Source organism: Sinocyclocheilus anshuiensis, unplaced genomic scaffold (assembly GCF_001515605.1).
Source record: "Sinocyclocheilus anshuiensis isolate Anshui unplaced genomic scaffold, SAMN03320099.WGS_v1.1 scaffold2053, whole genome shotgun sequence".
In the NCBI taxonomy this organism is placed as follows: domain Eukaryota; kingdom Metazoa; phylum Chordata; class Actinopteri; order Cypriniformes; family Cyprinidae; genus Sinocyclocheilus; species Sinocyclocheilus anshuiensis.
Genome location: NW_015558795.1, coordinates 153595 through 166882, shown reverse-complemented (window position 1 = coordinate 166882; position 13288 = coordinate 153595). Strand labels below are relative to the sequence as shown.

Genomic DNA, 13288 nt, shown 5'->3' with positions numbered 1-13288 from the left:
GGGGGTGTGTGTGTGTGTGTGTGTGTGTGTGTGTTTTTTAAGAAACCCGAGAATTCGTGCTTGGTATGTGGAGGAGCTCATTATGGTGCCTGTGGAGGGCACTTGGGAACGTTCAGATATTTCCAGCATCATCTCTCGCAAAGCCTTTCTCATTCTAGCCTCTGTTCTCCTCTCATGCAGACACTCACACACAGTGGTGCAAAAGTACCCTGTAATCAGTTCTGTGCATTCGCACTTAAGTGAGACAGCCTCTCTTTTCTTTTAGAGAGTAGGTGAGAGTAGCACATTTGCAGTACCTATTTTTTGTGAGATTATTAAGATGTGTTTCTAATTTGTCCATGTGTTTTCCTTTCTATGTGGGAGGTTATGCACGTGTATATGTATGTGTAAAACTGTCTGAAGGCATTATCTTTTTTTGTCATGGCCGCTCTCTCCCTCTCTCAGAGCTCCTCCTTTCAAGCAAGAGTTCCCCAGTCTTGTTCCCCCACTGCAATCTGCTGCATTGTACAGCATCACCCACTTGTTATCCTGAAACCTCTTCCCCCCTGTGAAGAATGAAAAATTATTTCCCCTGTTCTACCACAACCTGATTGCGTTAAGCCTTTGAACATACATTTGTATTCATGGCCATGTTCCATGTTACTCAAAACAACACGTGTCTGATGCCCAGCCCCACAGTACAAATTTACAAAGTCAATGACTCTTGGGACATTGTTGGAATGGTGACCTGCCAGTCAGATCTCTACTACGGCACAAAATGGCTGAAAACAGGCCTTGAATGTAACTGTTGCAGCCGACTACAGTATGCTACTCCTATATTAATTAAGAGTCAACACTGCACATGCTGAGCACATGCTTTTGGAACAAAATGGGTCTGCTCTATGCAGGAGATTGCATCATACATTTATTTGAAATACTCTTTTAAGTATTACTCGTTTAAATGAACAAAGAACATATGCATCTATTCAGCACAACATTCACAAAAATACAAAAAAGAAAGAACCATTTTTAAGGTATTACAGAGTGTTTTATTTTCTAAGCCAAGCCATTAAGTTAAAATGAACATTCCCCACTGATTCTCCCAACATGAAAAGTTCAAAATGCTTCATCCTCAAATCTCTGTATTACATGGTGACAGAAATGTGGTCTAAATTAGATTATATACTATTAAATGCTAATCCAATAAACCATTTCAGTATGGATCAGTCTCGCACACAAAAGATGATTCTGTTCATTCAATTCATTTTTACTATTGTTACTGTCCAGCATTTCTGTTCTGCCATCTCAATAATTAAAAATTCTGCTCATGTCTAATCATCATTTCTCTGGCTTACATATTCAACCAGGCCTGTAAGCTCACTCTCTGCAATGACAGCAGGACATCGGCCACAAAGACATTCGCTCTCTTTCTCTCTCGCTCTCTCATTCTTTCCCTCCCATTTCCTTTTAGGCTTTTACCCTCACTGTTTCATTCTTCGTTTATCGCACTCTTAGCTCTTGGGTGGCTGTATTTCATTTTGGTTAACCAGAAATTCCTTTGCCTGAGAGAACACAAAAGGCATTTTTCACATTTATTTTCAGAAAGCCTGTGTTGTCAGACGATTGTTTCATTTGTTTGTTTGCATCAATATGGGATTCACATTTAAGGTTTATTTCTCAGATTAAGTCGACAGCTAAGCCGACTCACTGTGGCACTTCTACCACGTCGCCAATCGGAGCTGGAGCCTGAAAGTCAGCAGCCAAACTCAAGTCCTTTTTCAGTTCACAGTCACTTAGCTCTTGAGGGGGTTCTTTGTCCTTCACACCATTTACACATGCCTCAACCGGGGACTCAAGGACATCTGCAGGGGCTACATCTGGTGCCTGCACATGGCATTCCCCGTTTACCTCAGGGGGAGCCGACACAGATTCCTCTGCTGAGCCAGAACTCTCGCAGTCTCCATTATTCAACTTCAGATCTGTTACAGTCGAGGCAGGTTCCTCAAGGCAGAGCTCATTGGTTGAGGTTGATTCTAAGATGACGATTGCAGGAATGGACTCCTCTGCACTCTTTTGTTCTGCCACAGGTTCGGGTTGTGTTGGCTCTGAGGATGGCTCAGGATTTGCTTGTGTTAGTGTAACCTCAGGGGGTGCAGCAGTTTCAGATTCAGGCTCTGTGACTGGTGTGGGTTCCTCTGGGGAAGGCACAGACATCTCGACCTCTGCTACACTCAATGCTTCGGAAACAGGTTCAGGCACTGGGGCAGACTCTGCGACTGGCTCTGGAGCTGCTGCCTCAGTAACAGTCTCTGATTCTGGCCTGACATCGTTGGTTTCTGTAATTTCAGTGGACAATTGACTGGTATTTGCAACCTCCTCAACCACTTTCTCTACCACCTCCTCTGTGACAGGTTCCACTGGTGAGGCTTCAAGTTTAGGCGACGAGACAGGCTCTTCTAGCACAGGTGCAGGTTCCTCGAGTGCAGCTGCAGAATCCTCAGCCTCTGGGGCAGTTGTATGCTCCTCAGGTACAGTTGCTTTCTCAGATAGTGTTACAGGTTCCTCTGTTACTGGTGTCTCTGGTGCAGTGGCTGGTTCTTCTGTTGCAGCCGTAGGTTTCTCTGTCACTGGTGCCTCTGGTGGAGCTGCTGGTTCCTGAGGTGCAGCTTCAGGTTCCTCTGCTGCAGGTGCAGCTTCAGGTTCCTTTATCACTGGTTCCTCAGGTGCAGCTGCAGGTTCCTTTGTCACTGGTTCCTCAGGTGCAGCTGCAGGTTTCTTTGTCACTGGTTCCTCAAATGCAGCTGAAGGGTCCTCTGCTGCTGATGCTTCTGCAGGTTCCTTGGGTGCAGATACCTCTGGTGCCGCTGCTGGTGTTTCTACTGCAGCTGCTGGTACTTCTGCTGCTGGTGCCTCTTGTGTAGCAGCTGGTGCCTCTACTGCTGTTGCCTCTGATGCAGATGCTGGTACCTCTGCTGCTTGTGACTGTGGTACATCTGCTGGTTTCTCTGGAGCACTTTCTGGTTCCTTAGATGCAGCAGTAGGTGCCTCTGTTGTAGCCACTGGTTTTTCTGGAGCAGCATCATCCTTCTTCACCTCTGCTTGTGCTGCTGAAGGAGAGGTGGGCTTCTCAGCTGGTGCTTCAGACTCCACCACTGGCGCTGCTGCACTTACCGTAGCAGCCTCCTGCGGTGCAGCCTCCGACTCAGTCACAGGGGTCTCTGCCTTCTTCTCAGCTGGTTCAACTGCTGCCACAGCACTCTCCTCTTTCTTCTCTTTAGGGTCACTGACATCATATCCCTTCTTCCGTTTGCTTAGCTTGCCTCCCATGTTCTGTGGGAACAGAAGAACATCTTATGTAAGCTACAAACATCACTGCATTTCAATATATTTATATTTATGCATTTGTCAGATGCTTTTATCCAAAGCAAGATCCATTGCATTCCTTCATTATGCATTTTTATCATGAATATTGTTCATAAATTCCCTGGGAATCAAACACATGACTTTGACATTTCTAGTGCCATACCCAACTGTTTGAGCTACATGCCTGTGCAAAAATTTAGTCTAAAACTCCACTGGAAAATAACCAATATTCTTAGCACCTCATTATGGATATGAAATTGTAAAATGTAAAAGTGCTCACATAGCCCACCCTATTTCTCTATTTAAAGGGCATTCACTCAGTCATTTCCAGCCCAATGCAATCTCTGCCAAGGACTTTGAATGCAATCCAACTTTGTTATGGAGGAGGACGTGGCTTAAGGACAAACGGTGACTGGATGGGAATGTCACTTAAGTTTTTGTAAACTTGTAAAGATATCATTCAAGAACCCAGTCTTACAGTGTGAAGGCAGCACTGATTGTATATAATGGGGTAGAACGATTTGGAAGTGAAACATAGCACTTTTAACATGTGAATCCTCAGAAAACTAGACAAAACCAACAAAACCAAGTCAACAGGTCTAGTTATGTCAAGTATTGAATTATGTCTGCATTTTTTAAATTCTATCAGTCTGTATACAGTTTTACTAAAATAAATTAAAAAGTCGTATAAAACTCATTCACTTCTCTTAGCATTTTTTCATGGCTGGTTCTGGTTGGTAAAGCAGCTTGGTTTGGGGATGTGTAAAGATAAGTTTCAGGGGAAAGACTGATTAGATAACATGAACTGAATCACATTTGGTCACATCTGTCAATGCTAATGATGTTACTTAAATCATTCTTTTTAAACTCTAATGAAAATCTAAGGTTTTACCGAAAACATTCTTGTAAATGGCAAGGAACCTAATTTGTTAATTGGAACTGGTTTCAGATACATATAGAATTATGGATGTGAGAGGTAGATTAAATGTTTTTTTCTTGCCACTGATATGACACCATTTGCAACCTTTCAAATACCTGCAGTTATTGCAGCTCAACTGGATAATATCCTTTAAGCTGCAGCATGGTGGGGTTACAATAGGAGCTGTCCATAGTGCTGCACTGGGGCAAACAAAGACCGGATACGCAGTTATGCCCCAGTCCAACCTGCAGATGAGTCCCACTGCTGAGATGTACTGCCTATGTCAGCGCTCACTAAAGACAGTTTTTATTACAGCCTCTCACAGCGCTCTGTGCCAATACACTTCACAGCCTCCATTATTCCTGCAAATCTTGTTTGATGAAGTTACTCATTAATATAATGATGTAAAGAAATTTGCTTAATGATATTCTGAAAGTTATGTCCTTGAAGACTAGTGAAATACCCAGAGCAAATATGGCAAACCAAGTAGCCTATCCCATGTCTGGCTGTAGGTTACAATATATAAGATGCATAAGAAAAAAATGTTGTGGAATGTGGTGGAAATATTTAATAAAAACACAAATATTATTTTGCATTTTAATATATTTACATATTTCCAGTGTACACGCACACAAAATGTAATATAGTTTTAAAGACACATACCCCCACCCCATCACCACCACCCAAGCCCCCACCCCACCCCTTTCATATCGACCGGCTCCTCCTTACGTTTTAATAAGAATTTAATAAGAGCAAATCAATGCTTCCTATTTCCTTAAAACAATGCTTTCAATAGAAAAGCACCAGTAAAGGGAACTCGAAATACAAAACGGGTTAAATCTTTAACTGAGTAAGAGCTACCTGTAACCCACTGCTTCATTTTGAAATATAAAATAATAAAACAAAAGCTTCTATATATGACTTATTTTTACTTTTACTCACATTTTAACCTCCCAATCTTATAGGGCACAAGTCACACGTTCCCGTAATAACATTAAGCTTAGAAAGATTATAAATGTGACATTTTTAAAGTGTCATTCAGACATTTCTAGGAAATCGACATTTTTCCACGTTTCGTTATTGAGTAACATAGATATGGGATGCTTATGTTGTACCTTTTTTAGTTTGTACGAGTGACATGAAAATTACAAGAACAAAGAACGGCTCGTGCCGTCTGCGTTCAACTATATCTCAAGCCATAATAAAACGCTTTGTCTTGTAAGTGATTTTTACCCGTTATTCAGTCACTGCTAACATTTTACTGACCTGCTTCTGTGAAAATCCGTGCGTAAGAGTGCGTTGAAGGTACTTTCCTTTCTTCTGTAGCAGTGAATGTGATTCAGTTCGAGTCAGTCCTACTCTCTCCCTGAGGTCCAATCTGCGACTGGGCGTTTTTTTCTCTTTTCACCCCTCCTGTTAAACCCACGGTTTGAGACATCTGTCGTTATCACAGCCTCTCCTGCCCACTGCCCACAATCCATATACCCTCCCCTCCTCCCTTCCCTTCCCCCTCACGTTGGGTGCATATTTTACTAGATTAGATGGGCTTTATAATGGGTTTTGGGAATAATGCCCCCTTTTCTTTCACTGTTTTTTAAGTGATCTCTATAGCAACTGTATTCCTTTTGACTTGATGTTGGTGGATTTGCCTTTTTTCCACCTGCCTGACTGGTTTTTAGCATGCATTTCTCTGTATGTGTGTGTGTAAGGACAGGGGTTAAAGCAATTCTCCACCCCCATGGCTGAAGGAGAGGAGAATGAAGTGAACTGTAAGCAGGGCCTTCGAATTCAGTAGCACAGTATTGTTTTAACAGTGTAAAGTGTCCACGCACCAATCCAGTCTTAAGCAGATATTCTGTTGAAGGAAGAACAACTAAATGTAACCATAGCTTAAACACAAAGTGAAAGATATTTCATTCATTTGTTCTTATCTTGGCAATGCTGAATGACTCAGATTCTTTGAGTGTCTGCAAACCACCAGAATAATGTGTCTGAATCATATATGTGCCGCAGGTCAAGAAAGATGTAAGAGAGTCATGAGGTCATTCCTAGTATAACATTCCACTTAAAGTGGTCTGACATGGCACCCTTGTGAAATTTGGCTACTTGCTGTTAATAGTACAAGCAGAGGTGCGATGAGATTTTACTAGGCCTGTTTCATATGAGCTCTATAAATATGTATAATAAATGCAAAACACACTCCCCAATATTAACTCTTCTTTTTAACCTTTTATAATAGGCTTCAGATTCAAGAAGTACTCACCGTTCTAAAGGATGGTTCTCTAATATGATAACGTCGTATCTTATGTGCCCTCCAGCCATTGAATATGTTGAATATGTCTTTACAAAGACAGGTATTCACTATTAACCTGTTGGGTTACTTTTGGCCTCCTATTTAATCAGACACAGAAATCAGAATATTTTAAATAGCTAAATACAGTAAGTAGTTGTAATAGACGTTATTGTCTATTACTTACTAAGTGAGTTTTAACATTAACTTTCAACTTTTAACATGAACCTTTGAAGAGCAATCAAGTACATTAGATATCATTATTATGCAGGGAAAAAAAAAGAATATTGGATATGCTGTTGCGCACAAGTGTACAATAAAGGATGGTCTTATAAAAAACTCACCCTGGGGCAAAGCAGGCCAGCTGTGTGGATTATTATAAGTCAATCCTTATGTAGACAAGCCAATTACATATATATATATATATTTTTTTTTTCCATCACAGGCTCATGATTAAATCACACTGAGGGAAGGAATGAACCAGCGCACCCTTTCATCACTGCTAGACACATGGAATGTGATGAAACATGGTCGTGAGAAACTAGTTTCCTCTCCGTAGTTCTGCATGTTTTACAGCACAGCTTGCATTTTTTGTTGTACTAAATGTCAAGATTAGAAATCAAACAACCTAACACAGGACTTTACTGTCAGATACTTGAAATATGAGAGCTTGTGGTCTCATATGAAAAATGTAAATACATGTTTTATTTCTTGACAGTTTTAATGATCTACATTCATGTCTAAAAATTGTGCGTAATGTTTAGATTTCGGTCGCACAGCTGGTATGTTGGCAATTTGTTCAAATGCCCAGCTATTCTGGGCAGAGAGTTCAAGGTTACAGAGTTCCCAGACTCTGTGTGCTGAAAGGTTTATGATCTGTGAGCTTTATGCCCCAGAGAATGTTTAGCAAGCATATCATATGTGTTTAATCATACAGTCTCATGTCAATAAAACAACAACAAAAACGTTTGCTCAGGATGCAGCTTTCTTTGGGGGGAGAAAAGAAGACAGCAGCCTCTAGTGTCTGAAGAATGATGGTGCAAAAGCTCTTTGCATTTTAGACAAAGCCTGTGAACAAGAGGATAAGAATACTGATGAAAGACAGAATGACAAGAATAACGTTTAAAAGCTAGATAAAAAAAAAAATCATAAACTTGATGATCTGAGTTTAAAATAAGATTAACTGCAAAATTCAGCTACATTCAGGTTATTAGTTATAAGAATAGTTAATAAAAAAATGACAATTTGCTGAAAATGTACTCACCCTCAGGCCATCCGAGATGTAGATGATTTTTTTTTTTCATCAGAATAAATGTAGAGAAATTCAGCATTACGTCACTTGCTCACAAGTGGATCCTCTGCAGTAAATGGGTGCCGTCAGAATGAGAGTGTGAAGTGAAAAGATGTGTATTTGTAAGAAACAAATCTATCATTAGGATGTCTTAACTTTAAAGCGTCATTTCTGTCCATAATGCATAATAACGCTTTCTCCAGTAAAAAAGTCCATCCCCTGTTGTCCTCTCACATAAAAATCCACTGACATAATTGTTTCAAACTGTTTTCATTTGTAAATAGTGCTTTACTCCTGATTCAGTCAAGATGCTTTTTCACAGTAGAAAACAATATTATGTATAGAGGACTCCTAGCCAGAAGCAATTGTGTTAAGTTGAAAACATCTTAATAATGGACTAGTTTCTAACAAACTAGCAGATTTTTGCTTCACATAATGCTAATTGATGGACTGGAGTCATGTGGATTATTGTGATGTTTTACATGCTGTGATGTTTGGACGCTCATTCTGACGGCACCCATTCACTGCAGAGGATCCATTGGTGAGCAAGTGATTCAATTCTAAATGTCTCCAAATCTGTTCTGATGCAGAAACAAACTCATCTAAATCTTGGATGGCCTGAGGGTAAATGTTCGGCAGCAGTCATTTTTGGGTAACCTGTTCCTTTAACTAAAACTTCAAGGCGTACGTGAAGATAAAGTCATGATTCAATTATTAATTAAACTTCCATGTTTTCAATTGAGGACACCTCTTTTTCACTCCTCATGTCAGTAAAAGAACATGTTTTTAGACAGCAGGGTGTTCATGGCAGGTCACGTTACAGGCCTCTACAGTATATATAAGTCAGGGTTTTAGCATGTTAATTCTCTCAGGAGACCCCCAGTCTTACCCCTCCACTCCTGCCAGTAAAGCACAGTTTCAGTTTGCCCGGCCATATGGAGCAGCCTGAGGGAATAGCCTCTAGACCAGGGGTCTCCAACCTTTTTGTGAGTGAGGGCTCCCTGAACATTAATGATTTCTCACAAGCATTTAACATTTTTTTATTAATCCAGGAAAATATTCCAGATAAATTTATAAAAATAGGCTATCATACAATATTGATATTTATCATGATATTCATTTACCATTAATGGGGAAGGAAATGCTTTCCACATGTTTGTTAGACCTTGAGAATGAAGGTAAACATAACTTTGTTCACAATTAAATTCCACAGAGGAGCTACGTTTTAATTCAGGGCCCTATGAAATGCATTTTATTTTCCCCTAAATTCTGTGTTTTCCATTTGATTTCTTATGGATTCTGTGTTTTATGATTCAGTACAAATTGATCATAAAAAAATGGTGTCTAGTGAAATGTCACGTGTGTTTGAGTTTGTGTATCAGATGAAACTACTCCACGCATTCACACAGACTATGCAGACTTATTAGCGACATGCACTGACTGAAGATGATAAACTCTTTTACAACTAAATTTATACAACTATTTAATACAATTAATATGATGACCTAAAATATATAATAATTTACTTACTATTTGTACATAACACAATGCCCTTTTTTCAAGTGTTTTTTTACATAAAGTTCATAAAAAAAGGAAAATAAATAAATACATTATTGCAAGACTGACCTTAAAATCCTTTTGATCCTTCTACCAGCAGATGTCGTCGCTGCACTTTCCGATCAACTCTTTTTCTTTTTCTCACTAGCAAACTTAACCTGGATTAACCTTATTATTTAACTATTAAAACACAGTTTTTGTTCGCCATTATTTTTTATTTGATTACAAATATCTATTTACCTATGCATTATTTTATTTTTTTCCATGACTTGTTTAGGATCACTGCTAAGCATTTTAAAAACACAGATTTACAGCCTGAAAATGCATTTAATTAAAAATAATTTAAATTAAAAATGATTTAATTTAATAATATAGAAATTAGGACATCAAGCGTAAAAACTGACTGACAGATTAAAACATTTATTTTTTTTTTATTAAATCTGAACATTTTATTTAATTTTGTTCGATATTCTGGTACTAAAAACTAATTGTTATTTATTGAGTTGTTAAATACTCATAATTTTTCCATTCCTTGAAGACTGGCAAAAAAATACTCGGAAGACAAGAGATGAGTTAAGAGTAACGTTATAAGGTTACCACGCATAACTCAGTATATATTCCATAATACATTTGTAGACAGACCTTCCATGGCCGGTTCACCTGAAGCTGGGCGCCGTGGTGGGTCAGTTTCTTCTCCCTGCAGCCAGAGTTTGACCAGAGCAAAGCAACCAAACAACTGACCTCAAATCAGCGCGCCAGTCACATGCACTGACATCAGCGCCCGGCGCGGCAAAGTCTGAAATTACATCATTCAAGCCAACGCGGATAGTGGTGCCTTTTCAAATGCCTGATCATAATTACATACAGCTGGGCAAAAACTATCATATGATTTCATGTCTTCTCCATGGTATTTTAGACAAACAAAATGAGATATATGAGTTCTGAGGAACATTTCTGTCTGTGCGATAATTTAAGACTCGTATTACGATAAAGGCGTTGTTCGTGAATATTAATATAGTCACTCTGTCTCTTCTTTAAAACTTTCATATGCATAAATAATATTCATGACCCAACCTATGCGTCTGCGTTAACTACAGTACGTATTATTTAATATTCATAAGATAGTCCTTCGCCGTAGTAGGATAGGCAATTCGCGAAGCGTCTCATGTGAGGTCCTCAGGCATTCAGTGTGCGCCTCCCTTTGTGCCTCTCCACTCAAGATGGCTCCCGTTTTAGAGAAGAAGCTACTGGGCGCAGCCGGGACAGGCGACACTATGGAAAACAGCAACGAGGATGATGAAGGACAAAACCTCTGGTACGCCCGCACCCTCAGAGTGTCCAGGATTGCAGCGGATTTTGCAGGGAGTTAGTTTATTTGACAGTTGATGTGCTGCTTTGTCACCAGCCGGGTGCTGCCCAGTTCAGACGCCGGTCCCGGATGAGCCCAAAACACTTTACATAAACTTATAGCAAAGTCTGAGTCTGGCTAGATTAGACCTTTACAACGGGCGAAATAACGATGAAAGTCTTCGGAGGCGTTAGGAAACCGATTGTCTCGCTTTATATGCTCATGTCATGCTTACTGGCGTGGCTAGCATTTGTTAAAACTCGACGGTTAATGTTGAGTTCAAGTCGTTTCTGAAGAAGCTTTGCTTCGCTGATTTTCTATATGTACGAGTGGTGATTTCTTTTTATTATTATGATAAGTGTCAGGAAACTGACTCCTGCTGTCTGTTTCTGATGGGATCTAACGGTTGACTGACATCAATCACTAGTGAGAGGTTTCTTGTGGTAACGGCCTTTTCCGGATGTTTTGGTAGCATCATAGTACATAGTTACAGTTGTCTGCCGTCAGAACTAACCATCAAACTACTAACTACCGTATTAAACCTATGTTTGTTGATGGTATGGATGCCAATTGGTCGGTGCTCATTTGTTGTTTTGTCCTTCAGGTCTTCAATCCTCAGCGAAGTTTCCACACGCTCCAGCTCTAAATTGCCTTCTGGGAAAAATATACTGCTTTTTGGTATGTGCCTTTTTTGCTGAATTTGATTTTCAATCCAAATTCATGGCTTATTAAAAGTGTTGCTTCCAAATGTCGCCATGCGCATGCATTCAAATGAAAACCTTAGGTTAATACCTTTGAACACAGTATAGGGATCTGATATTGAAGGTTAGTTAACAAACAAATGAAAATTCTGTCATTTAATCATCACCCTCATGTTGTTCCAAACACGTATGATTTTCTTTCTTCTGTGGAACAAAAATGAAGAATGCTGGTAAACAAACTGTTTTGGTTACCTTTTACTTGTATTGTATGGACAGAAAATATCAAAATATATTCTGATGTGTTCTGCATAAGAAAGTAAGTCGTACAGGTTTGGGATGTTATGAGGGTGGGATCACAGAATTTTCATTTTTGGGTAAACTATCCTTTTAACTTTGTCCCAGTCATAAACTGAAATCATTTTCTTTGTCTAAACACTCTAATTACTACTTATATGTCATGTTTATTAAAAGTGATATGATTTCTGCTTATGTCTTAGGGGAGGATGGTTCAGGAAAGACAACACTCATGTCAAAACTTCAAGGAGCCGAGCACAATAAGAAAGGTAGAGGGCTGGAATACTTGTACCTGAATGTCCAGGATGAAGACAGAGATGGTAAGTGCGTTTATACTGGGTAAAAGTAGGTGATAAAAGTTTAAAAGAATTTTTGAACTAGGTCTGTCATGATGATAAAACTTGTTGGTTGGCATAGCTGCGATTAACTATTTAATTCTCTGTTTTTTTAAGTCATTTATTCACACTGAATATGAAATATATTCCTATAATGCTTTGTAAACAAAATTCTATGAAAAATGACATGGAAAAATAATAGTTTTAAGTATTGCTTTTTTTTTCATTCTCTTTTGGTCTGTGGAAAATGCAGTCTATTCAGTTTTTTAATTTACAATTTACAAAACTTCCAGATTTGACTCGCTGCAGCGTTTGGATCCTGGATGGAGACCTGTACCACAAAGGCTTGCTGAAGTTTGCAGTGACTGCTGAGTCGCTGAAGGACAGTCTAGCGGTGTTCGTGGTGGACATGTCACGGCCTTGGACCATCATGGAGTCATTGCAGAAGTGGACGAGTGTGCTGCGTGAACACGTGGACAAACTGAAGATCGCACCGGAGGAAATGAAAGAGATGGAGCAGAGTAGTAAGTGCTGTTTTGAATTTTTACTACTAGGTTGAAGTAGAACCAACGTCTTGGTCTTAGCTTGTGCAGGACATTCAGATTCAAGTGCGATTGTGAGTGATAGCATGTACATGAATTCTACCTCCAGCTGTCTTACTGCTAGACATCTTATTCCACTTTATTGTCCATACCATATCAACCCATGTCAGGCAGATGGGAACATGGATGTTGATACTATTTTTGTCAGTTTTCAAATATGCTTTTTCTTGTGAGAATTGTTTTGATCATATGTAAATGTTGAGATTCAGTAGCAGACAGTGAAGTGACACTGCTACATTTACATATTGACTTCGGGAGAAGAATTAGCAGCAGACAGAGTAGAGTAAATAACAGATTGTGATGCAGTAGTAAATACACAAATGAATTCCTTGTAACACAGCAGTTGCGGAATTTGAGGTTTTTGGTTGTTGTTGTTTTTTTTTTGATATGGTGAAGAATGATAATATTTCAGTGCCTAAACATTAGGACAAAGTTTATTTCCATTGTGAATTCAGTGTAAGTGATGCTAGTTCAAAAGCCATGTGAATTAGCCTTGATCTAGGTATTCTTTTGCTTTTATTAACGGGGTCATATGATGTTGCTAAAAAGAACATTATTTTGTGTATTTGGTGTAATGAAATGTGTTTATGCGGTTTAAGGTTAAAAAAA

General features: G+C 39.3%; 2 protein-coding genes across 3 annotated transcripts in view; one reads left to right on the top strand and one right to left on the bottom strand.

The window, feature by feature from the left end:
* Positions 1–1040: 1040 nt before the first annotated feature.
* LOC107681511 (serine-aspartate repeat-containing protein I) lies at positions 1041–5715 on the bottom strand. 2 transcript variants are annotated; one of them, XM_016477824.1, is made up of 3 exons: positions 5528–5715; positions 2770–3309; positions 1041–2733 (listed from the first exon to the last, which is right to left on the bottom strand). In XM_016477824.1, the coding sequence occupies exons 2-3, from the start codon at positions 3304–3306 to the stop codon at positions 1684–1686; spliced, it is 1587 nt and encodes a 528-aa protein (XP_016333310.1). In that variant the 5' UTR covers positions 3307–3309; positions 5528–5715; the 3' UTR covers positions 1041–1683. The 2 variants fall into 2 exon arrangements, with proteins under 2 accessions (XP_016333310.1, XP_016333309.1); XM_016477823.1 differs by having other exon boundaries at positions 1041–3309.
* A 4652-nt stretch (positions 5716–10367) lies between these two features.
* The window catches only part of LOC107681498 (cytoplasmic dynein 1 light intermediate chain 2-like), a 14041-nt gene continuing 11120 nt past the window's right edge, over positions 10368–13288 (top strand). The window contains exons 1-4 of the mRNA XM_016477809.1: positions 10368–10714; positions 11352–11425; positions 11946–12062; positions 12371–12601. Coding sequence (XP_016333295.1) covers positions 10620–10714; positions 11352–11425; positions 11946–12062; positions 12371–12601 — 517 coding nt within the window. The 5' untranslated portion in view covers positions 10368–10619. The remainder of the gene's footprint in view (positions 10715–11351; positions 11426–11945; positions 12063–12370; positions 12602–13288) is intronic.

Coding starts and splice junctions, on each gene's coding strand:
- LOC107681511 (XM_016477823.1), bottom strand. CDS start 3,306: ATGGGAGGCAAGCTAAGCAAACGGAAGAAGGGATATGATGTCAGTGAC.